At 37.0% G+C, this 25,165-nt stretch overlaps 1 protein-coding gene across 1 annotated transcript in view; it reads right to left on the reverse strand.

Moving 5' to 3' along the window:
• Positions 1 to 8,595: 8,595 nt before the first annotated feature.
• Positions 8,596 to 25,165, reverse strand: part of LOC125660234 (uncharacterized) — a 54,837-nt gene continuing 38,267 nt past the window's right edge. The window contains exons 14-22 of the mRNA XM_048892068.2: positions 23,538 to 23,654; positions 20,416 to 20,522; positions 19,541 to 19,665; positions 14,832 to 14,980; positions 14,358 to 14,588; positions 11,434 to 11,555; positions 11,156 to 11,264; positions 9,762 to 9,937; positions 8,596 to 8,729 (exon numbers count right to left, since the gene is read on the reverse strand). Coding sequence (XP_048748025.2) covers positions 8,643 to 8,729; positions 9,762 to 9,937; positions 11,156 to 11,264; positions 11,434 to 11,555; positions 14,358 to 14,588; positions 14,832 to 14,980; positions 19,541 to 19,665; positions 20,416 to 20,522; positions 23,538 to 23,654 — 1,223 coding nt within the window. The 3' untranslated portion in view covers positions 8,596 to 8,642. The remainder of the gene's footprint in view (positions 8,730 to 9,761; positions 9,938 to 11,155; positions 11,265 to 11,433; positions 11,556 to 14,357; positions 14,589 to 14,831; positions 14,981 to 19,540; positions 19,666 to 20,415; positions 20,523 to 23,537; positions 23,655 to 25,165) is intronic.

Genomic DNA, 25,165 nt, shown 5'->3' on the forward strand with positions numbered 1-25,165 from the left:
GCAGCGACAATTTCTAAAAAAGATGTGTGGATTCCTTGTCTGCCTCATCCCAATTTCGATTTAATATGTATTGAATCACGCTTTTTATAAGCTTTAGATATTGGCCTTCTACTGGACTGGTATAATAAAATACGTATTATAAATAGTATATAAGGCTTACAAAAAGTGTGTTCACGATTACATAAATCGAAATTAGGATGGGATAGACGGAGAATCCACACATTTCGGAGAAATAATCACCGCCCAAAAAATCAGAAAGGGAGGGGTAGTGGTGTCCACACTTAAGATTCCTGTGAATTTTTCCATATCGGCACAGATCCGTAAAATTAGGGATGCAGGGGAGGGGGAACCGGGGAAGTTGCACATGACCATCGAGTTTGTATCTCTGCTGGTGGACAGTCTGTCCCCGAGGATACTTGTCGCTCGATATATGTTCCTTCATGAATATACACAATAACGAAACAATACTGGCCGACACGTCGCCCAGTATAAAAAGGTGTCACTCTGTGGAGTCTATAAGGGACACAGGCTCCTACAGACCGGTTGGTGTCCCTCGGATTATCCTTAGAGATATCACAGATTTGTCGTATGTACAATCGTCAGATTGTCATCTTTGGTACAGAAACCAAAATTCTTATACCCAAATTAAAGACTGTTATGTTCCTTTAAGAGATATATTTGATAATTCCTTTTCAGACCCCATGTGTTCAACCTCAAAATGTTCTGCAAAAAATTGCAAAACTTGTGATATACTGATCACTAAAAATTCATTTAGCAGTAATCTAACTGGACGTAGTTTCTGTACCAAAACGTTTGATAATCTGACTTGTAAATCTTCTAACGTTGTCTACGCCATTGAGTGTAACCTGTGTGGCTTAATTTATGTGGGAGAAACCAAGGGTTCACTTAATAAAAGAATATCAGGGCACAGATTTCAAATTAATAATGGTGGTAACCAACTTCTTTACAAGCATTTTAATGCACAGGACCACTCCATCTTGTCAATGAGGGTAAGGATTTTAGAAAAAAAATTTACCATCACACAAACAATCCTACATTAAGCACCCCTTTTCGTAGACAACGAGAAGATCACTGGATCAGGACCCTAGGCACTGCATTTCCATATGGATGCAATGATAATGTGTATGATGTGGGAAATTTGACTAGTCCACAAGGAAATAACGTGAATGTGATGGGACTTTCCCAATACCCAAAGACGAAAACGCAGTCATGGACATCGTTCATATAAAAGACCAAGTATAAATGATGTCACGTTTGATTCACTTTTGCCTCACGTCAACACACAATTAGGTCCACATCATATTCGTACAAAACTTTACTCTATTCCACTGAGGGTTTTACACACGTTATTTGAAGAAGCTATGGCTAGTCTATACTTGGATTTTTCAACACCTGAATATAGACTGAACTCTATGATTATGGATGTTGCCTACCACAGGCTCTATAAATCAGCACGGACCATGGATGATATTCCTTCCAAATCATGCCGCCAGTTCCTTAAGCTCAAATTTACAAACAAAGGAATATATGCCGTCAACATAAGCAACATTCTTCGTCATAAAAGGGTTCAGTCGTGTATTCCAACTTATTTCAAGTTCAAGTCTACACCCTGTATTTCCTACAGCTATACTTCTACTACTGCATCCAAACTTTTTAATTATAAACAAACTTTGCAGTGCTTAGATATAGACCATCTTATACGTAATCCACCAACATGTTCTTCATCTTCTTTCAACTATAGTCCAGCTGGACATGTCATTACTGGTGATGTTGATATAGTTGAAAATGAGGACCTCAAATCACTTATTCTTAAAGGTCCTAAATACAGAGAACCTCGGTCTTTTAATTGGCGACAGAACTTTATCTCTATTATGAGTTCTGTCGAAGATTATGCCAGACGATGGGCTAAATATGAAAAGAAGAACTTGATACATTGTCAGAATGGGTTAAAAGCATAAGAGGGATATTAAAATCCCGCATTAGACACATGAAAACAAAAGTACGTACCATCTATCCTTCTGTGTTTAGTAAACCAGAAGTGATAAAAGAATTAGATTACATGAGGAATATGTTTTGGTTCCAGCTGACAAAGCTAGTAACAACATTGCCTTTGTTTGTAGGGCTTATTATTACAACTGTATTTTAAACGAACTTGGCATTAATTCCACTTTTGGTAATCATACTTATACTCCAACTGCCCTTTCAAAAGATGAAATTCTTCAACACCATGCTTCAGTTTTAGACACATTTAATATTCCAGTCAATGGGTCGAATGAATATGAGTTACCGAACCTATACTGGATTCCTAAACTATATAAAAACCCTTACAAAGATACATTGCTGGATCTAGTAAATGCTCTACCAAGCCCCTATCTTTGCTCCTCACGAAAATGTTAACAGCTGTGAAGGAGAAACTTAAAAGTTACTGTGCGACTACATATTTCAGAAGTGGTGTTAATCAAATGAGGATTCTAAAAAATTCTAAAGAACTTTTAGTAAACTTGAAATCACAGAATTTTTCCCAAATCAATAGCATTTAAACCTATGACTTTTCAACACTATACACGACCATTCCTCACGATAAATTAAAGACTAGACTTTTTGACATCATAGACAGTTGCTTCTTCAACAAAAACGGAAATATTCATATCTAGTGATCAGTCATTCGAAAACTTACTTTGTTAAACACCACTCTGATTCCACGAACAAGTACTCTGAAGTCGAAATAAAAAATATGCTAGAGTTCCTCATTGACAATATTTTCGTGGTCTTTGGTGATCAGGTCTTCCAACAGTCTGTTGGAATTCCCATGGGCACGAATTGTGCTCCTTTGTTAGCTGACCTGTTTTTATATTCATATGAAGCAGAATTAATTAAAAAACTTCTACGTGAGAAGAAAAAATCTCTCGCTGTGACCTTCAATTCGACTTTTAGATATATCGATGACGTTTTGCCTATTAACAATGATAGCTTTCATTCATATGTCGATTTGATATATCCCTGTGAGCTCGAAATAAAGGACACCACAGAGTCGTCCACTTCTGCTTCATACTTAGATATTTTATTGAAAGTAGACATTAACGGCAAACCGACAACTCAACTGTATGACAAACGGGATGATTTCAGCTTCTCCATCGTCAACTTCCTATATTTGTGTAGCAATATTCCATTATCACCTGCATATGGTGTTTATATATCTCAACTGATTCGATATGCAAGAGCTTGTTCTGGGTATAGTAAGTTTTTAAATCGAGGTAAGCTACTGACAAACAAGTTGATGGTACAGGGATTTCAACAGTCTCGATTGAAGTCAGCATTTCGCAAATTCTATGGTCGTTATAACGATCTAGTTCGTCAATACAACCTCACATTGGTTAAAATGCTGTCTGACGTGTTTCATACCGAATGTTAAGCCGTTCTTGGCACACTGATTTTGACTACGGATAACTCCGTTTACCTTATCAGGATATAGGGCTCACGGCGGGTGTGACCGATCAACAGGGGATGCTTACTCCTCCTAGGCACCTGATCCCACCTCTGGTGTGTCCAGGAGTCCGTGTTTGCCCAACTATCTATTTTGTATTGCTTGTAGGAGTTATGAGATTGATCACTGTTCGTTATCTTCACCTTGCACACGGCTTGTTTAAATTTCCTGACAGGCAATAATAAAAATTTAATAGTCATGATAAAGATCTTAAGAACCTTGATTAGTGTGGGGGTGGGATTTATAGTGTTGGTCATTGCTGTCTCAATTTTCTCCCTCAGGCTGGGAGGGGGGTGTCATCCTTTGCTACAGGGCTTCAATTTATAACTTTCAAACTTACATGCATTAATATAATCTCATTCACTACTACGTAGTACTATCAAAAATAGTGAAGGGGCCAGTCTCTCAATATATCTTCATTTGCATACATGAAAATAACAGGTAATAATCATTGTCAATTAAAAGGATGGGCCAGTCCCCTCCGAAAAACATTGGTATGTGCCTGCAGCGTTCTTTGTACTTATGGTGGGTTTCATAAGACTTCAATGTAACAACAGGTACTTGTCACATCAATACATACCACAAAGTCAATTACACATCCTTGCTCTATTTTGCATACTTCCAAATAATCTTTGATCTGTATTTTCACTGACTTTCCATACATCTGCATGAAACAAGCAATTGGCAGAAATATTTTTCATACTAGTTAACGAAGTTGTATATACAGTAAGTGATAATTTCATAATTATCTTCATTATTTAAAACTCCACTTGGGAAGTCTTAACTTCTATCTTCTGACGACCTGTAAAATCCCCAAAATTTACGAACAGCTTTGGTGTTTTCCCCAGTAACTAAAAATAGCATACAGCGTCTTCAATTCAATATTTTTATTTTGTTAACAAAGGCATATTTTCAAAAAAAATTTTGGGTAATGAACCGTATCAATTTATTGTGATAATAAAGCAATGAGACTTTATTTTTCAACACAACGAATATACAATTTTCATTCTGTGCGGTATCAGTACAAAACACTTCGTGGTATAAAACGGAAAATCAAGCTGTAGACTCCTGTTTTGTTACAGTTTTCGGAGATAATGTAAACGTACGTTTTTCCACGGGTTCAATGAATGCAGCCATGCCTTGCATGGTTTTTTAGTTGAATGATTGTAGAATAGAACGGTAATAAGTACATTTACATAGCATATTCCCTGGAAGCTCAAAAGGCCAACATTCTCAGGGGGTGCCATTCGGTGTCATTTGAAGCCAGGTACCTTGTGTTATAATTAGTATACAGAGGTCTTAAGTTATTTACAGAAACAAGTGCCTGTGTGTTGGAACGCCTGCACCATCAACTTGTTTGTCAGCAGTTTGCCTCGATTTAAAAATGACCATACGCAGAACAAGCTCTTGCGTATCGAATCAGTTGAGAGATATAAACACCATATGTAGGTGATTGCATCTAAATATGTGAAGTTGACGATGAAGAAGCTGAAATCATCCCGTTTGTCAAAAAGTTGAGTTGTTAGTTTGCCATTAATATTATCTACTTTTAATAAAATATATATGTATGAAGCAGAAGTGGACGACTCTGTGGTGTCTTTTATTTAGAGTTCACTAGGATCTATCGAATCGACATATGAATGGAAATTATTATTGTAAATAGATAATACGTCGTCAGTATATCGAAATGTCGACTTTTTTCTTCTCACGTAGAAGTTTTTTGATAAATTCAGCTTCATAGGAACAGGTCAGCTTACAAAGGAGCACAGTTGGTGCCCATGTAGATTCCAAGATACTGTTGGAAGACCTGATCACGAAGATATTGTTAATTAGGAACTCCAATATATTTTTATATCTACTTCAGAGTACTTGTACGTGGAATCAGAGTGGCGTTTAACAAAATAACTTTGTGGATGACTGATCACTAGATCGGAATATTTGCGTTTTCCTTCTTTGTTGAAGAAGCAAATGTCTATGATGTCAAAAAGTCTAGTCTTTAATTTATTGTGAGGAATGGCCGTGTAAAATGTTGAAAAGCCATACGTTTTGATGCTTTTGATTTGAGAAAAGTTTTGCGATTTCAGGTTTTCTAAAAGTTCTTTAGAATTTATTAGAATCCACATTTGATTTACATCCCTTCTGGCGCATATGTAGTCGCACAGTACGTTTGAAGTTTCTCCTTCACAGCTGTTAATATTTTCGTGAGGAGCAAAGATAGGGGCTTGGTAGAACATTTACTGGATTCCAGCAATGTATCAAGCGATGGCTTAGGGTCAATCCGATAAACTTTATCTGAGTATAGATTCTATGTATCTCCTTGGTGTCAGTCTTACTGGAAGTCTGTTTGAACTGACATCGCTCTTGTTGGCGCTCCGAGGCGGGCAGGTGCAAGGAATCCGAAATAGTATTCATTCTAGTATGGCTAATTAAATAAACGTGGTTTCTCAACAGCTTTAGAAACCACTCTAAATGATGATCATATTGCCCCTGTTACCGAGCACTGGCCCCGTTTCATCACACTTGATCAAGCGTCACCTTAACTATTAGACGAGCAATCAAAGCATTTAACAAAAGTCTCGCCTTTTATTATAAGTTGCCGCGATTTTGAGTTTATATTCAGTTCTTTGATGTCGTTTTCTGTGAATTGTGACGTCGAAAGATAAGGACGACAGTCTAATGATTCTCAGATACAATAAAACTAATTGCAACATTTAAATTACCGATAAAGCATTGAAAATATTAGAAATATATTACTGGGTTATTCTCAGTGATATTCTATAACATATTATTAATAATACAAGTAAATTTCTTTATATTTCAAACCTATATTAAATCTGGGTGATTCTCAGGTTTACCTTAGGCCCTTATACCTATATGTAATTTTTTTTTTTTTAATAGAGATTGATTGATTATGGTTTTACGCCGTTTTGGCAGTATTTCAGCCATTTTATGACGTTTAACTAATTAAAATATGTTTGGGTATGAGTGTTTTGAGTTTCACTGACGGCGCCCAGTGAGCCTACTCTTTTTCGAAAATAAGGAAACGGTCTTTTGCGTGCCAAGGGGGTTGTGATCCTTGACACGGGACACCCTTTAACGTACCATTCGACGGACCTAAATGTTTAAAAATACAAAAACAAGTAAAAAGATAATTTCGTGTATATAAACAGTTGCATTATAAAAGTGTTCAAATTTTTCTGCAAAATCGTATTCATGTAACTATTGTATAATTAAACAGTCAAGCAAATAAGTGATGAGTTGTATAATCATTCAGTTCAGCTTTACCAATGATATTTACATCTGAATGAATTCCATTATACAGCAAAAGGAGGGGACTTGAATAGGACAATCTGAAACTATCAGTACTCATTAGCCTTATATATACATAGTTGAAAATATTGACTATGTGTTGAAGTGCAAGTACCTCTTCATCCTAAGCAAAGGATGCGTGTTTTAGAGGGATATTATGTAAACATAAATGGTGGTCAAGGACGGAACATTGAGAGTGATCTGACTCAGAAACACTCCGTTTGCAATTAGAAATTGTTGATTAAATCTTAAGGAGCAAACAAGAGTGAAAATGCTATCAGAAGGGTTACAGGTGCTGCATAAAACATTTCAAATATCTGTGCCAGGTTTGATGAGAGTGAATATCAAACATAAATCTGGATGTCACTGTAAACCTTTGAATGAATCTGACCGAAAACTAGTGACAAAGACATTACGAGAAATCAGGCCTTTCCGTTTTACACCGGGGAGGAAATGCCCAGGCTTCAGTAACATTGACCCTGTTCCTGTGACATTTGAAAAACTGCCAGACGATCTGAAACTGTCCATGCTTTATCTCTTCTAAGTCTCTACGATCTGAAACCTTCCATGCTTTATCTCTTCTAAGTCTCTATGATCTGAAACTTTCCATGCTTTGTCTCTTCTAAGTCTCTACGATCTGAAACTTTCCATGCTTTGTCTCTTCTAAGTCTCTACAATCTGAAACTTTCCATGCTTTATCTTTTCTAAGTTTACGTCGGACGTGCACATCTATTCAGTCTTCTTACCATCCTCCAAACCACGCACAACATTAGCAACAATGTCAAGTCTACAGGATGGGATCCCATGTTCTCTTAGCACAAATTGCTCATCTTTTTGAATTATAATATTCAATGGAGAATTAACCAACACTACCGAATTTTCTCGGGTATGTCCGAAGATATAAGGTGGAAAATAACAATACCCAACCGGAAGACTCACGACAAGATCACCTTTTTCTCAACCATGTGAGCCAATGCCTCCCACTGTTTGTCTTTCAGAACCAAGTTTTTTACGTATTTCTTAATTGCCTCGTCTATCACATCCATGATTATTAACATATGCGTACTAATATCACTATGTTATCCCCCCCCCCCCCGAAAAAAAAAAATAGTGCGCTTGTTTTAATACATTACATTTAAACGTACTGTAAAGTTTGTCTCTTAAGATATATATTTACTCAGTATATGAGGAACTATTATTTTCATTCGAATGGATCCTTGAAACACCAATTTTTAATTCACGTCAAAAATCCTGACGTGAGCCTATTGCAGAGAGAAACGAACGACAACTCTGCATGGCGATTGCTGCATATGGTGTTTCTACCTCTCTACTAACTCAATACGCGAAAGCTTGCTCTGCGCATGATCAGGTTTTTAAATCGTGGCATGTTACTGACAAACAAGTTGATGTCACAAGGGTTTCCACAGTCTCGTTTAAAGTCAGCATTAAACCAATCTTTGGGTCAAAAACTTATGTGACATGTACATACCGATTGTTAGGCCGTTCTTGGCCTACTGATTTTGACCACAGATTACTTGATCAAGAAAAAGGCGCATGGTGGGTGTGACCTGTCGACAGGGTATGCTTACTCCTCCTAGGCACCTGATCCCACCTCTGGTATATGCAGGAATCCGTATTTGCCTAACTCTATTTTGCATTCCTTATAGGAGTTATGAGATGTATCATCGTTCGTTTACTTCAACTTACATGTGATTTAAAATTTCCATGCATAGATCACAATGCTTTCAAAATTGGAATATCCAAATAAATACGATACACTAAAATTGAACAAACTTTTATTCTACTATGACAAATGAAATGATTTTCACTATTTTCCATTGCTGGGACACATTCCGTTGATCAAACGTACTTCATCAATAGCAAGAACTCCACTGCCAATGGAACCATATATTGTCTGAAAGAAAATATAGATAATGAAAGTCTATTGTAATAAAGTGTCTATGTAAAACTTATACGGTACCAATTTTGATGCACCAGATGCGCATTTTTAAAGATGTTCTCTTATATACATGTACAATCATAATCATTAATTAATATTGTACATATTGAGACTATCATTTTGATGTTTTACATATATCAAACTAAAACAGAAATGGATACATAAGGCATTCTGTTCTGAAATTGAATTCTAGTAATACATTCTGCTGATAACAGTAATAAACATACACACACATAGATATATAGTGTTAAGAGTTCGACCATTTTAGGTCTTCAATTTAGAAATAAGATAATAAATTAAGTAATTGTTGTCCTTTCATTGTCGTCCAAAACATAGGCATTTAGTTCTTGAAAGGTTTAGCTTTAGTTTTAGAATTTCGTCTGAAACACGCTAAACACAGGGCAGAACTTCCATTTTTGCATTGTACATGTAGGCGATACCGTATCTGAATACGCTGAAAGATTAATGAGCATGTGTAATGGCAGCAAAGAATGGGTTTTTTTGTTGTTGGAACAAATATATGACGTCGCACACATCAATACACAGAAAGTTCACGTGGTACACACATTGTACCGGTAGCTTTGTTTAGGTGTGGCGATTCTCTCGGACAATATCAAGAGACAATTTTATATCGATGATGTGCTACCCTACCCGTGATGTGCAACCTTCGACATGTTTTGGAATTGTGTGTGTTAAATGGCATGTGTAGATGAGGGTTCCACTACCTCATAATGCCGAATTTCAGGATTATTTTCTTTCAGAACTCTTCCACTTTTCGCGAACAAGGTAGAGGGTATTTTCGAGTAAAGAATCCTTAATGTCATATACATATATATTATGAAAGGCGAGGATAGCGAACAGTGATCTATCTCATAACTCCTATAAGCAATATTTCTTTTATAGATTTATGGGTAAACATAATTTAGAAGAGACAAATCTAAAAATTGTAGTCTTTAAAAGATAGTGATCAATAAACCGTATACTTACAAGCAGATCAGATGTTGTACCGTAAAACGGTATTTGTACCGAATACCAGTAACCATAAGTATTTTGATTAAAATGCCAGAGATATTCATTTTGTTGGAAGTTGTTCCGATGGTAAACCCCCAGCGAAGGGGAGAATCCAGAGATGTAGAATCCAAAGCTTATGCAGTATTCCATGTCTATATAAGATATAAATGATGATAAAAATATTAAACGATGAATTTAGTTATATACATGGATAGATAAAACATTTATATAGTGAGAGTGAGAGAGTTTAAACTGTCTTTGCAACCCCCTGAATTAAAGGATTCTCTGTCTCCTGTGACCATATAAAATCCCGCCCAACACTATTTTCTATATAATATGACTGCACTTCGCGACTCCCTGCCTTAAGTGATAAGCGACCGGAACTTTTCATCCCCGACGTAAATTTTGTACGAATTTCAGCGACTGAGACGGTCCCTGAGACTGCTAGTATGTTACCTTAAAGTGATGATTGTTTATTCTCGCAAAATTTCAGTCAAATATCTAAAAATGGCGGAGACAAAGAAAAAAAACCCAAATTCAGAGCCTTCGAAAACGGAAGGTAGAACTGTTAAACGATTTTGAAAACACTGTGCTCGGGTCTTCGAAACGATTTGATTGATTTTATCTTGTTTAACGTCCCTCTCGAGAATTTTTCACGCATATGGAGACGTCACCAAAAACGGTCAAGGGCCTATATGCTCGACGCTTACGGCCATTGAACAGTGAAGGTTCGTTAACGTGCCACACCTACTGTGATTCGGGGCATCCGTTTTTAAGGTCATTTCCGAGGACCTATGACATTCACACCAGTTACCGAGCGTTTGACGATGGAACTGTCACTACCTGTTATAAGACTTAGGTCTGTCACAGCCGGGATTCGAACCCCCACCTTCCACATGCGGGGCGAACGCTCTATCTCTATACCACAGCAGCGGTTTCTTCGAAACGAAGACACTATCTAACTGGTAATGAAGAGGTCTATGAATTAACATTATCGTGGTTTATGCAGTGTCCAGAAGAGTTAATGCCATAGGTCCAGGGTTAGGTCCACTATTGCAAACAAAAGCCCCCGGGTTTACTGTAGACCTTGTGATTACCGAATTTACGTGCCTAACTCATGACTCGAAAGCATAATGCAATATTTGGCACCATGTGGTTTTTTTGGGTTGTTTTTTTTTGCGGACTGTATTAAGAGACCCCCTTTCATATTGTGACATTTTCATGGATGTACATTGAAGGGTCACATATGACAGACTTTCTCTCTCTCTCTCATGAATACACTCATGAGTCATATTTTCAAATATCAATGTAACAAAGATGTCCAATCACTCTTCATTACCAATACAATGTGTAAGAATATGAATAATTACTGCTGAGGGCACCGGAAGGGGACCAAAGCGAGAATGAAGAGCCAGGTAAAACATAGGCGTATCTCGTTGTACCTCCAAACGCTGAATGAGGCTCCACATTCACAGAAGCCTGCGTATAGATTTTTTATGCAAATGTACAACATACACTCATATAAAAAGTTCCAAGAAATGTTTACGATAAATTATCAATTTAATACAGAGAGCTGTAATTTTACGAATTTGTAAAAATTGCTACTGGAGTAACGAACGAGGATTTTTTCAATAATTTGAAATACTACCGTTCGAATAAAAATATTTCCATATAAGTCCATCCAGCAGGAGTTTGATTCAAAATCACACAGCATGGTATTTCCGGGTGGTGAACTTGTGGTGGTGGTAGTAGTTGTTGTTACTGACGAAGCTAACGGAGAGAAAATCATTGTAATTCAAATTAAACATCGTCTAAAACATGATAGTAATGGATGAAACAGCAGACTGATGTATTTGCAGCATAGTTAAGTAGTTTCAGTATCATTTGATTGATTGAATATTGTTTAACGTCCCTCTCGAGAATTTTTTCACTCATATGGAGACGTCACAATTGCCGGTGAAGGGCTGCAAAATTTAGGCCTATGCTCGGCGCTTACGGCATTTGAGCAGGGAGGGATCTTTATCGTGCCACACTTGCTGTGACACGGGACCTTGGTTTTTGCGGTATCGTCCGAAGGACCGCCCCATTTACTCGCCTCTTACGACAAGCAAGGGGTACCGAGAACCTATTCTAACCCGGATTCTCACGGAACTAGTTTTAGTATCATAAATGTATCTTATTTTCAACTTCTCCATCGTCAATTTCTCATATTTATGTACCAATATTCCATTATCACCTGCATATGCTGTTTACATCTCTCAACTGAACAAGAGCTTGTTCTGGGTATGGTCAGTTTTTAAATCGAAGCAAGCTATTGACAAACAAGTTGATGGTGCAGGGGTTCCAACAATATTGTTTAATAACAGCATTTCGCAAATTCTATGGTCGTTGTAACGATCTAGTTTGTCAATACAACCTATCATTGGGTCAAATGCTGTCCGAGTTTCATGTCGACTGTTAGGCTGTTCTTCGCACACTGATTTTCTCTACGGATAACTCCGTTAACATGATCAAGATATAGGGCTCAAGGCGGGTGTCACCGGTCGACAGGGGATGCTTACTCCTCCTAGGCACCTGATCCCACCTCTGGTATATCCAGGGGTCCGTGTTTGCCCAACTCTCTACTTTGTATTGCTTACAGAAGCTATCACATTTGTGTACGTCTATATGTAAAAGTATTTGATGCATTTCTTATTATATTGTAGGAATCTTGAAAGCATCAATTTTCCAGTATTTTCAAATAAGATTGCTGATACTTTGCACCTTTGAGAACCTAAAGATTCCGTTCAAGTCAAACTGTCTTCATTTCTTTTACATATTTTAGTCGGTATCCAACCTTCTACAATACATGTATATCCTTATCATATTTTATCCAAAAAAAATGTTTTATATCAATCTCATAAATCCCACAAAGAATACTAAATGAGGAGTAGGGCAAACACGGACCTCTGGACACACCAAAGATTGGATCAGGTGTCTAGTAGGAGTAAGCATGCCCTGTTGACATATGACATACGCCATTAGTCCGCTATCTTGGTCAGGTAATCGGAGTAATTCGTAGTGAAAATCAGTATGCAAAGAACGGACTAACAATTGTAATGAAACATAGCAGACAACATTCGACCTAACGTCACGTTGTACACGCATTACGACCATAGAATTTGCGAAATGCTGACTTCAAACGAGACTGTTGAAAACCCAATCTAATTAAAATCAGTTCCTCTTTTTTAAGAGAGGAGTGGATCTGGGAGCTGATTTTAATCAGATTGGTTGAAAACCCTGTAATATCAACTTATTTGTCAGCTAGCTGTCTTGATTTGATAACTGATCACAAGCAGAACATGCTCTCGCGTATTACATCAGTTGAAAGGCATTAACACCATGTGCAAGTGATAATGGAATATTGCTACATGTACATAAATATGGGAAGTTGACGATGGGGAAGCTGGAGTCATCCCGTTTGACATAAAGATAAGTTGTTAGTTTGCTTGTTGTAACAGCCCCTCCCCCTTTCTTAGCGGAAGACCTTCATAATAGATAGGTTGATGATAGTTAGATCTTCCATGTCTCCAAGCCTAATTCGTCTTAAGAATGGATTTTTCTCGTGATCATTGTACGCATTACTGGCGTTAAGATGTGATATTTTCTACGCAACAACAAATGGATACAATGCAAAATATTCTTTTGACAAACAGATGAAATCTGTGACAAGGTTATTTCAAGGTTCCCCTCTTTTCATTTCAAAAGGACTTAAGATTCCATTAGAGCAAAAATAACTTGTGATTTTTGTCTTAATATGCAACACAATCACAATGTACATGTATGAATCTATTTATGCCTATCTGCAAACCAGAACTAATCAGACAATACGATTAGGTAGACTGAATTTCCAAAGTAAAGATTTTTACACATCGATCCTTATTTCTGCCATACTTGTACTGTTTAATGTTTTTTCTTTCTTAATTCTTCATAAAATAACACTGGTGAAATAAGGTACTAACTGATTATAAAATTAAGTTGGGGCATCATATGAATTGATCATGCACTGTTCGTTATCTTCGCGTTTCATGAAAACAATAAGGTTATGGCATTTAAAATGACCCTCAAAAAGGGTAGGAAGTTTACATTATACAAAATTACTATCCTGTTACATTTTCAGTGCTTTATTTGAGCACCTTTTCTAGTTTTGATTTTGTTCTACTGGAGTTTCATTTTTTAAATGAGTGATGTTGATTCCACTGAAAGTAGCTACCTATAATTCATTTTCCCCAGTCCCTATTTTAGCGTTAAATGTACGAAAGAGGAATGTGGCGTCAGGGTCTACGTCTTCTATAAATGAATAAAATACATATGGCGCATATCCTCCAATTTTTTTTTTTACTGATGATATACATGTACATTCATCCTTCTCGTATATACAGTTCAAGTTCCTGAGTATCAAATGGTGAAATATATACATTATCAAAGGGGCAAACTAATTTCTAATCAAAAGATCCTTCACATGTTCTCAAAATTGTGTCAAATTACAGATCCGCTGTGTTTTATTTTCTTTAACTTTCTAAATTAACATACTTTCACAGTTTAGTCCTTGCCATCCAGGTGGGCAGTCACATGACACACTGTTTCCAATAATTTGACAGGTTCCGCCATTTTGGCACGGATTGGGTTGACAGGAAAGAACAGGTACATCACAGATTGTTCCAGTCCAACCTGCGGCGCATGCGCAGTCAAAGGTTGAACCAACCACGTTACACGATCCAGAATTCAGACAAGGATTTGGATCACATGGATTTGAAGAGGACCCTGAAACACAGTTTGTTTGTTTTTTGCAAAACTTTATATTTAGTGATCATTTTATTCTCAAAATACGCTATCAATAAAGAGTTATGTTTTCCCTTTGTTTTAAAGATACACATGTAAGATATAGACTTTCATCTACATAAGTGTACTGCTACTAGTGTATTCAATTCTGTACAAATCTCCACCTTTTCATATAACTACTAGTATGCATTCAAAAAACTCCATTTTGACAGGAATTATTCTTACCGCCCTCGACCTCAACTTTAAACTTGAACATTTGTCCTGGTGACGATTGGATGTCTTTTCTAAAGCGGCTGTCAAACTTAACAAGCAACAGGTTTCTCTCTCCGTCGTTAGTTGTTCTGTACGTTTCGTTGGTTTTCTTGTTACATTGCCTGGCAAAGTTCATAACAATGCATAACCATCGTTTTTGTGTAGTATTTACATCGTGTTCATAACCTATATACATGTTTCATCCAAGCGCTTAATCCGAGATTCCTCTGACTTTTACACACGCTTTTATATTATGACATGTGCGGGGGAAGTGAGAGCAGACTCCATATTGAAAAAAGGGAATTCAGCGCTGTCGCTGCTTTACCTACCTCTTAGGCTCTTACAACTTTATTTTGCGGATATATCTTTAAGACGCGAGGATTCAGTTATCGGAAGATTATTCTACAAATAGATCATGATTAATACGATGTTATCGCCGTTTAATCGGCCCTAACCCCGACAAATAAAGCATCACTTGAATAGGGAATTTTCGAGTTCTTCCGTTCCGTGCGTATTTTGTGTTTTAGAATCTACCCAAGTCACGTGATTTGGCGATTTTTTTAGGCATGCTTTCTTCTGGTTTAGCTAACAATCAGACGATTTCGTTCATTTATTTTACTCACTGGTTTTGATACCGAATATAAGTACCAGTGCCATTGGTGTGTAGCAGATGGATGTAATACGGATTTACGTAAGAGAGGAAAACAGGCACGTGACGTAGCATCGTTTTTCAGGGAAGGGGGTGTCAGAGACGATGCCTTCACACTACTTTGTCTAAAATTCTTGACAAGAATAAATAAATATATCAAAACAAACAAATCTTAACATGTTCATTTGACTAATATTCAAACTTTTTTCAAATTTGAAATGCATGAATGAAGGTTAAGTAGTGGCATACGACTTATTATACTTCAATATATATTTTATCAGACCTTTTAAAATTCAGTTGGGGTTGGGGTTGTGAATGATTGATTGTTTTTACGACTCGTCGAGGAGTTTGCACTCATTTCTCATTTTCAGACACCAATAGCTTTAGGTTAAGTACCGCAAATTTAGACCTATGCTTAGCGCTCAGGGCCGTAGCAGTGTGGGTTCTTTATCGTGCCAACGCCCAGGGGGGAGGGGGGGGTGTAGTAGCGTATCATATACATTCCCTAAGACCCCCCCCCCCCCAAATCTGATTACTTGAATCGTAGGGAGAACACATTATGGATTCACTTCATAAATTGCATTCGTACCATTCACTTTTGCCGCCGTAAAAAGTCGGAGGGGGGGGGGGGGGGGGCCTTGGTGGTTGTGTCACGAAATATATCTTTATTTGTATATATAAACAATAGAAAGTTATGATTGTTAAAATGGGGACCATTCCCTCCCCCTCCCTCATTCTACGTGCATGCCTCAGAAGTACCGATATATCCATTATCGGATTTTCAATGCCGAAGTCGCAGTTCATTCCAATGTTGTCCAATATTTGTAAAGATAAATCATGACATAATAACTTTCAATAGCTGGTATATATCTTCATTCAATTTCCCCCCACAATTTTATTGATGATTTCCGACAACTCGGTCATTCAGTCAGTTTTCTTTACCGATCGGCGATTGATTTTCAAGAGCTTGAGATCAATTTTTTTTATGTATCTATACCAACATTTTTGGAAAGGATTTCCAAATTTATACCAATCGCAAACTTACATAGCCTTTGTAGGTTACTTTTACGGTAAAAGGAACAAGAAACACTTATCTGTAACAAAAATTTCTTTAGTTCGATTACTAGTATACTTGCATAGAATCAACGTCCATTTTAAAAGGTTGTGTATACAATTACACATGACTTAATGTATTTACGTTAACTACGATAAACCGGATATGACCATGCCTAAAAAAGTATGACGTAATAGTTAGGGATGGGACGATTCAGGGTTAGCTCGATTCGGTTCGGTTTCGATTCAGAACAGCACGGTTCGGTTATTTTCGATTCGGTTCATGTTAGGTCCAATTTATCTAATGACACCACAAAAATTAACAATTTTAATGAGTAGCATATTTGATTTGATTTAATTCAAGTTATATAACTATATGTTGTCATTTGTAAACATCATATCTATTCATAATGGCATTTTATAACTTTGATAGAAAAAAGAAAACACTGACAGTCTATCAAAATTTGTTATATTAATGTGCTGCATAAGTTTTGGATTATTAAACAAATCTATAGTGAATCTAAAATGTATATGATATTGTTTTCATTGATATGCAAAAATTCAACAATTCTATCAATTGAGAGTCTTTGAAAATCTCTCCTTTATTGATTTACTTCTCTCATGTTAACTGTCAAATCTGTGTCATTACCTACGATGTTGATTTCACTCCACCACTGACAGAAATGCTATATGCCATGTAAAGATAATCTGCAATGATCTTACGGACCATATTCTGTTGGTATTTGAGTGGTGAAAATGCTAACTCTTAACACAGTAGTGATTTAAATCTCCGTTGCATAAAAAACCCCACATGTTTTCAACATCACTCGGACGCCATATTTGTTGTTTTGGTGTAAGTAAAATCTAAACCGAACCGAACCGAAATCCGGAATTTGTAATCGGTGCATCGAATCGAATGGTATGAATCGCGGTGCACCGAAATTTTCGGTGCACCGCACAGCCCTAGTAATAGTGACTAAATGCAGAATAAACACGGATATAGAAGAACTCGAAAATCCCCTATTTGGTCGCCGCCTCGCCATTCGATTTCTTTGCGCATGATTTCAGCACATAAGCACAAAATTTCATCGTTTAAATGGCGATAGCATCGTAATAATCGTGATCTATTTGTAGAATAATCTTCGATAACTGAATACTCGCGTCTTAGAAGATATATCCGCAAAATAAAGTTGTAAGAAGGTAAAGCAGCAACACCAGCTGGTGTCGCTGAATTCCCACTTTTCAATATGGAGTCCGCTCTGACTCTCCTCCGCACATGTCACAATATAAAGGCGGGGATAAGAGTCAAGGAATCTCGGATTACACAGCGCTTCTGATTGAATATATCACATGTACAAAAGAAATACTGTTTAACAAAAACAAGATTTTTGCCTTCATTGACACATTATGGTGAAAATCCCAAAACCGTATATATATATATATATATATATATATATATATAAGCACAAAAACCCAACAACACCCTACTTTCTTTAAGTGTCGGATCTGAGGAGATACAAGGCCAGTAAAGAAATTTATAAAAGTACTGAAAAGGCCACGGCACTGTTGGTTATTTAAAACTCGAATTTTCGACGCAACCCGCGTCTTTATCAAGAGACATATAATACATAAACAAATAACACGCAAAAACGACAAGTATCGATAAACTACATTGGTGACAAGAGTGACACACTGTTGTAGTGATAAAAATGGTGGTGGTTTCGTTGTAAAGCGTGTTTACTGACTATGGAATAGAGAGTTTGTACCATGGTCGGGTCGGGATGAAAATAGAATTATTCTTGAAAATTACAGAAATCAGATAAATTTAGAGGGAAAACTTACAAAACAATGTGATTATGGAATAAAATGGTGGGAAGATAATGATATGGACTGATTAAGTTCAAAGCAATATTAGGTAGGCCGTACCATTGATGATTCGGATATAGTGAACAGCGAAAAGCAATGATTGCCAGAAGAACACGATCAAACAACAAACAAGGTCAATGAAAAGACACAGATCTAGCATTAAAATCAAAATCAACAATCGAAAAGGTGAATGGGAGAGAAGTCTAAGGAAAAGATACAGTATTATTTCCCAAGGTAATATGTTTTTCAAGGTCAGACAAATTAAAGCCGCATTCTGGAAATTCTGATATCGCAACATAAAGAGCTATGCCAATCCGAACTTATGTGGATTTAGAATAATGTTTTACCATAGTTTAGAGGTCTTAAGATGATATATAAATAAAATACTAGTCTTCAAGGTCAATTAATTTTTTTCCTTTAGTTCAAAAAGCCACAATGTCGAGACTAGAATATGAAAGGGAGGGAGAGAGAGAGAAAGAGCTATATAAATTCATAATTGTAATGATTTCTTATGATGTTCTAACATAATTGGGTATTAAGGGTTCTTAATCGTGCCTACGTCTTACCAGATGATTGATTGATTGAATATTGTTTTACGTCCCTCTCGAGGATATTTCACTCATATGGAGACGTCGTCATTGCCGGTGAAATGCTGCAAAATTTAGGCCTATGCTCGGCGCTTATGGCCATTGAGCAGGGAGGGATCTTTATCGTGCCACACCTGCTGTGACACCGGACCTCAGTTTCTGCGTTCTCATCCGAAGGATCACCCCATTTAGTCGCCTCTTACGACAAGCAAGGGACACTGTGGACCTTTAACCTGATCCCACGGGATTCGTCTTTCCAGATACAAGACCTTCATTTTAAAGATCATATCCGAAGGACCAATACTCTCACATTTAATTCCGAGAGCTTGACAAAGGAAAATTCACTGTCTTAGGATTGACTCATCCCCTGGATCGATAATCGAACCTGGACGTCCAAGTTGCGAAGTACCCTCCCTAATCACCTAGATGAGAGGGTGAACAAGGGGAAAAGTTTGTTTCTACCGCACGTTGACGATCATAGAATGTAAATTTGATTAACAGTTATAGAAATAATACATTTCGCTTACCTTATGCCAGTTTGACTGACCCTGTTGTATCGTATTTCTATCCAATGATGACATTGAGCATTCAGATCATTTCTTGCTATGTTAAGCTCTTCTATTCCGAGTTTGATATTGGATCCACTCGGTCCCTTAAAAGGAAACGAAAACTAGAATACCGATTAGTTTTGCACTAGGTGTATGCAAATTTTCAAATGAAAATGACAACTAGTAATTAAGAAATTTGTTAGGAACAATTTCTTGATGAGGTCATTGAACTGGGAACATAAAGTAAAACGCAATATTTCCAACATCTTTCGATTCATGTAAAGAATATATGCTCCACTAAGCAAAATATCTTCTCAAGTGGGTTACAACATAAAATTTGCATATTAATGAAATGAAACAAGAATTTAAGGAAAATAATAGTTTCATATATTTTATCAATGTTTGTCAGTTTTTATCAAGGCTGTACACGAACTTTATGGACAACCCTCGTATATTCAAATAACTGTATCAATCCGCGTGGAGTACAACCTTTCTCTCACAGTCATGATACATGTAGGTAACGAGTATTAGTAATTCACACAGGTGTATCAATGCCCCATTGAAAGGTAATATTGGGTATTTAGCATTCCTATTAATGTAAATAATTCCACATATGATGTACCTACATGTACTTCAAACAGAGTATGTACCTACAATTGTACATCACACACAGAGTATGTACCTACAATTGTACCTCACACACACAGTATGTACCTACCTCACACAAAGTATGTACCTGTTTGTATGTACCTACCTCACACACACAGTATGTACCTGTTCGTATGTACCTACCTCACACACAGAGTATGCACCTACCTCAAACACAGTATGTACCTGTTCGTGCAGTAGCTTACCCTAATCAACCAAACGCATTCCTTGTCGCTGGCAACTGCGTTAGGGTATCCGGGAGATTCAATAACCTGCATTTGCCCTGAACTCAAATTGATAACGCCACCACAATCTGAATAAAGCAAGTTTATCTTCTTGATCATTTCTATGTAGTTTTAATTAATTTCTAACGAAATTCAAAACTAATTTCTTTACAAAAATCGACCGTGAAAATCAGACATTGGAGATTTGATGCCTTTATTGAATAAATTAGAAAAGGACATGCATTATCATTATCTATTATATGGGGGTTCATCATGATTGTTTTTTATTCGAACGTGGAAGTTGAATTGTTTACTGAATAATGCATAAATGTGATGTCTCCATATAATGCGAGGTAAAAAATATCGCATAAATTCAATACAATTAGATTAACCTATTACTCCATGAATTTAAAAAGAAATTATGATATTTACCGTAAATTTTAAACAGAAAAGTTTTCTTTCTTATTTGTTGATTTTCTCCTATCATTTGAATGTTACAACCCTTATTTTTAGACTTTAAACAAATCTTCCATATACTCTATAGGAGATGCCTAAAAATAAAGATCTGTCATGCGCGACGTTTCTAACATTTTCTCTAAAGTTATTTTTTTTTCATCTCCTCAAGGTGAAAAGTTTGTATGATTTCCGAAATACATGTAGATATATATCTTATATTGTAGTAATATTACCAAATAATTATCGGCCGGGGTAGCACTTAACTTGTAATTAGAGCGAGATTAATATAAGCCTTTTGACTTGTTTCTCAATCTATTTCATGTATAAGGCATTGTTTGTAAACATTATCGAATTATTTACGAATAAATATTGTTTAAACTAAACTAACTTGTAATGTAAGGGCCCCGGGTTCGATTCCCGATTGTTCCAAAGTTTAACATAAAAGTACCACATTACAGGACAGACTTTGAAACAACCAATTCAACATTGTACTCATACACTAAGTTATTTCTATGGTAACCATAGTCATTACAATTGACCAAGTTCCTTTATCTTAATCGTAAATTTGCTATACCCTAATCATGGTCAATTTTTAAAACCGCTATATCACTGTAATAGGCGCTGAACAGGCTAATGGTATGGAATACTTAATACCTTCTACTATTTCAGTCTGTTGGAATTCCCATGGGCACGAATTGTGCTCGTTTGTTAGCTGACCTGTTTTTATATTCATATGAAGCAGAATTTATTCAAAAATTTCTACGTGAGAAGAAAAAATATCTCGCTGTGACCTTCAATTCGACTTTTAGATATATCGATGACGTTTTGTCTATAAACAATGATAGCTTTCATTCATATGTCGATTTGATATATCCCTGTGAGCTCGAAATAAAGGACACCACAGAGTCGTCCACTTCTGCTTCATACTTAGATATTTTATTGAAAGTAGACATTAACGGCAAACTAACAACTCAACTGTATGACAAACGGGATGATTTCAGCTTCTCCATCGTCAACTTCCCACATTTATGTAGCAATATTCCATTATCACCTGCATATGGTGTTTATATATCTCAACTGATTCGATATGCAAGAGCTTGTTCTGGGTATAGTAAGTTTTTTAAATCGAGGTAAGCCAGGGCCGTAAATTACATGAAGGCGGAGGAGGCAGCTGCCTCCTCCAACTTTTGAGCCAAAAAAAATTAAAATTTAAAGTTCATTAGAATTTATGTTGTTTCCAATAACTAAGAACATGATACCTCCCTTAAAAAGCATTCCAAATCTTTCTTTTAGAATGAGTTAGTCAAGTAACATCTTAGAAGGCCCTAGAATCAAGGATGTTGCACGAAACGTGTTCAGTGTGCACAAAATGTGCTCAGCGTCTGGGGGCCTGGGCGGCCCCCAGACCCCCGCCTAATTTCCTGCCTCCTCCAAATTGAAGGTTAATTTACGGCCCTGTAAGCTACTAACAAACAAGTTGATGGTACAGGGATTTCAACAGTCTCGATTGAAGTCAGCATTTCGCAAATTCTATGGTCGTTATAACGATCTAGTTCGTCAATACAACCTCGCATTGGGTCAAATGCTGTCTGACGTGTTTCATACCGATTGTTAAGCCGTTCTTGGCACACTGATTTTGACTGCGGATAACTCCGTTTACCTGATCAGGATATGGGGCTCACGGCGGGTGTGACCGGTCAACAGGGGATGCTTACTCCTCCTAGGCACCTGATCCCACCTCTGGTGTGTCCAGGGGTCCGTGTTTGCCTAACTATCTATTTTGTATTGCTTGTAGGAGTTATGAGATTGATCACTGTTCGTTATCTTCACCTTGCATTATTACAAGATTAACAACTTTTGAAAAATATACTTCTTATATATTGGTATATTAGATGCAAATCTAGTCTAAGCGGACATGCGTGTCGCCACCATTGGCTCGGGTATCGTCCATTTCAACGATATGAGGAGAAGTCGTACCCAGGAGAACTCGTACCCAGGACAACGTTTTTCTACGGGAGAACTCGTACCCAGATTTTAATATCAAAATTGACAATTTTTCTCAAGGAGAACTCGTACCCACATTTCTGTTTGGTAAACTGACATTTAGTTTTTCTCCAGGATAACTTGTATCAAAATATAAATGGGTACAATTTCTCTTGGAGAACTCGTGCCCAAACCTTTGGGTAGGAGTTCCCCAGAAGTCGTTTCTACACGTTCGAGGCATTTGAAGATAGAATCATGGGTCTTTTGGATATGACCTTGATAACGGAGGTCGCGGCAGGCGTTGGCACGTTAAAAACAACCCTCACTACTACGGTTATAAGTGGAAAGCTTAGGTCTACATCCTAGAACTGGTCACGTCTCCATATGAGTGAAATATTCTGAGATGTATAAAATCAACCAACCCAGTGACTTAACTAATTCATAAATCCTTTTGTGTATCTACCGACTGTGCGTGTTACATAGAAAATTTGCCGGAGAATACACTCTCTGGGTGTCATGAATAGTTACGATCCAGTTTTAAGTCAATATGGTAGTTACACATATACACTGTGCATTGAGGCATGTAATAAAACAAGAATGGGGTGATTCTGTATTCGTATATTTGATAACAACCAGGAATTCGACTGACTTTTAAAAATGCTTACCGCTGTCACTTTTCACTTGTTCACAGGTAGCACCGCTCAGATCCGGGGGACACAGGCACTGACAGGTATGGGCGACAAATCCCTCGTTCTTGCAGCTCGGGGGATTCTGACATCCAGCTGCGCAATTGAATCATTACATTGTTGTGTAAACTGAGCTTAGAAAAGGAGTTTTCCATGGCATTTTTCAGTTTTAAAATATTTAAATGGTTATCATGCCACCTGAGTCGCTCAGGTGACCTATCGTGTTGGTTCGCGTCTTGCGTTAACTATTGAACTATTTTGACTTCTTACCTACTCATTCAATTCTTTTGAAATTGGGTATAAAGCATTTTTTGGACAAGGAGGACATGGACTGTATATATTACGACTCATATTTCCACGGGGCCTTGGGTGACAAAAAATGATTAATTTTCAAATACCTTCTTTCTCTACAACAGCACATCTGCAGTGAAAACGAAATGCATAGTAATGTAAAGGCAGGAAGGCCTCTACTAAAATTTGTAAATTTTATGATCTCCAGGGTAGAGGTTCTGACAACAGGACAACGCTGAACGTGGCATATAGTGTTTATGTGTAAAACGGTTAAATAACATTTTCTTTAATGCTAAATTAAAACTAAATGGATATTTAGAAGGACAGTTAGCCCTTTACCAAAATTTTGAATTCTATGATCTAAGGGGTAGATGTTTTGATATTAGAGTGGAATCAAACTATTCATAGTGATTAAATGTCTGTCATTTGAAAGACTTCTTTAATTGTGCTGATACTGTATTAAAACTAAATGCATATTTGGAACAGCATGTGTTTGTAATACACTGGTGTCGCTGTATATCAGCAAAGTAATTCTGGTTCCAATAGATATATCTTGTCAAATGGAAAACACCTATACGAAAGTCCTACCAGCAATAGAAAGACCAAAAATTATATATGTCCCCGTAATCGGGGATAAAAAGCAGAAAGGGTGTATTAAACTTGTGAATTTCTCAACCCCATAGTTGTGACTCTAAGGCGACTCCAAAATAGTCGTATACTGTTAGTATAACAAATATTTTATTATGTAAAGTATTTCATCATTAGTATGGCCACTTTCAAGGTGGCATTTGTGATTTAAGAACACGTTTTGTTTTATACAGCTGCTGAATATTAAAATTTAGCTTAGATATGCAGAACAGGAAAATTATTATAGACTCCATAGCCCTTGCGGCTAACTACTTTTAACTAATACTCGGGTGACCGATAAGGCCTGTGGGCCACTTCCCCGCTTTTAGCGACAAACAGGGGTCGGCTATTAATTCGTCCGTCTGTCTGCACTTTCGTTTTCAGACTACCTCTGAAAGCCATTAAGCTTTCTCCATAAATAAACCCCTATGACTTGAAGAGTACATGTACCCCAGTTGATTTTGAGGTCAAACGGTCAAAGACCAATGCCAGAAATTCATATATTGCATAAGATCATTATACCGCTACTAATTTTCACCATATAAAATTTGATGTTTAGATGAGGCTAATTCCCTGGAAATTGCCGTTGCTGGACTAATTCCCATTTTGCTGTGCGTTAGTCAATATTGAGAAAATCCCAGCTTTGAAAGCTAATTCCGGGTTATAAACCTGTATACAGTGAAATAATC

Source organism: Ostrea edulis, chromosome 9 (assembly GCF_947568905.1).
Source record: "Ostrea edulis chromosome 9, xbOstEdul1.1, whole genome shotgun sequence".
NCBI classification, from domain to species: domain Eukaryota; kingdom Metazoa; phylum Mollusca; class Bivalvia; order Ostreida; family Ostreidae; genus Ostrea; species Ostrea edulis.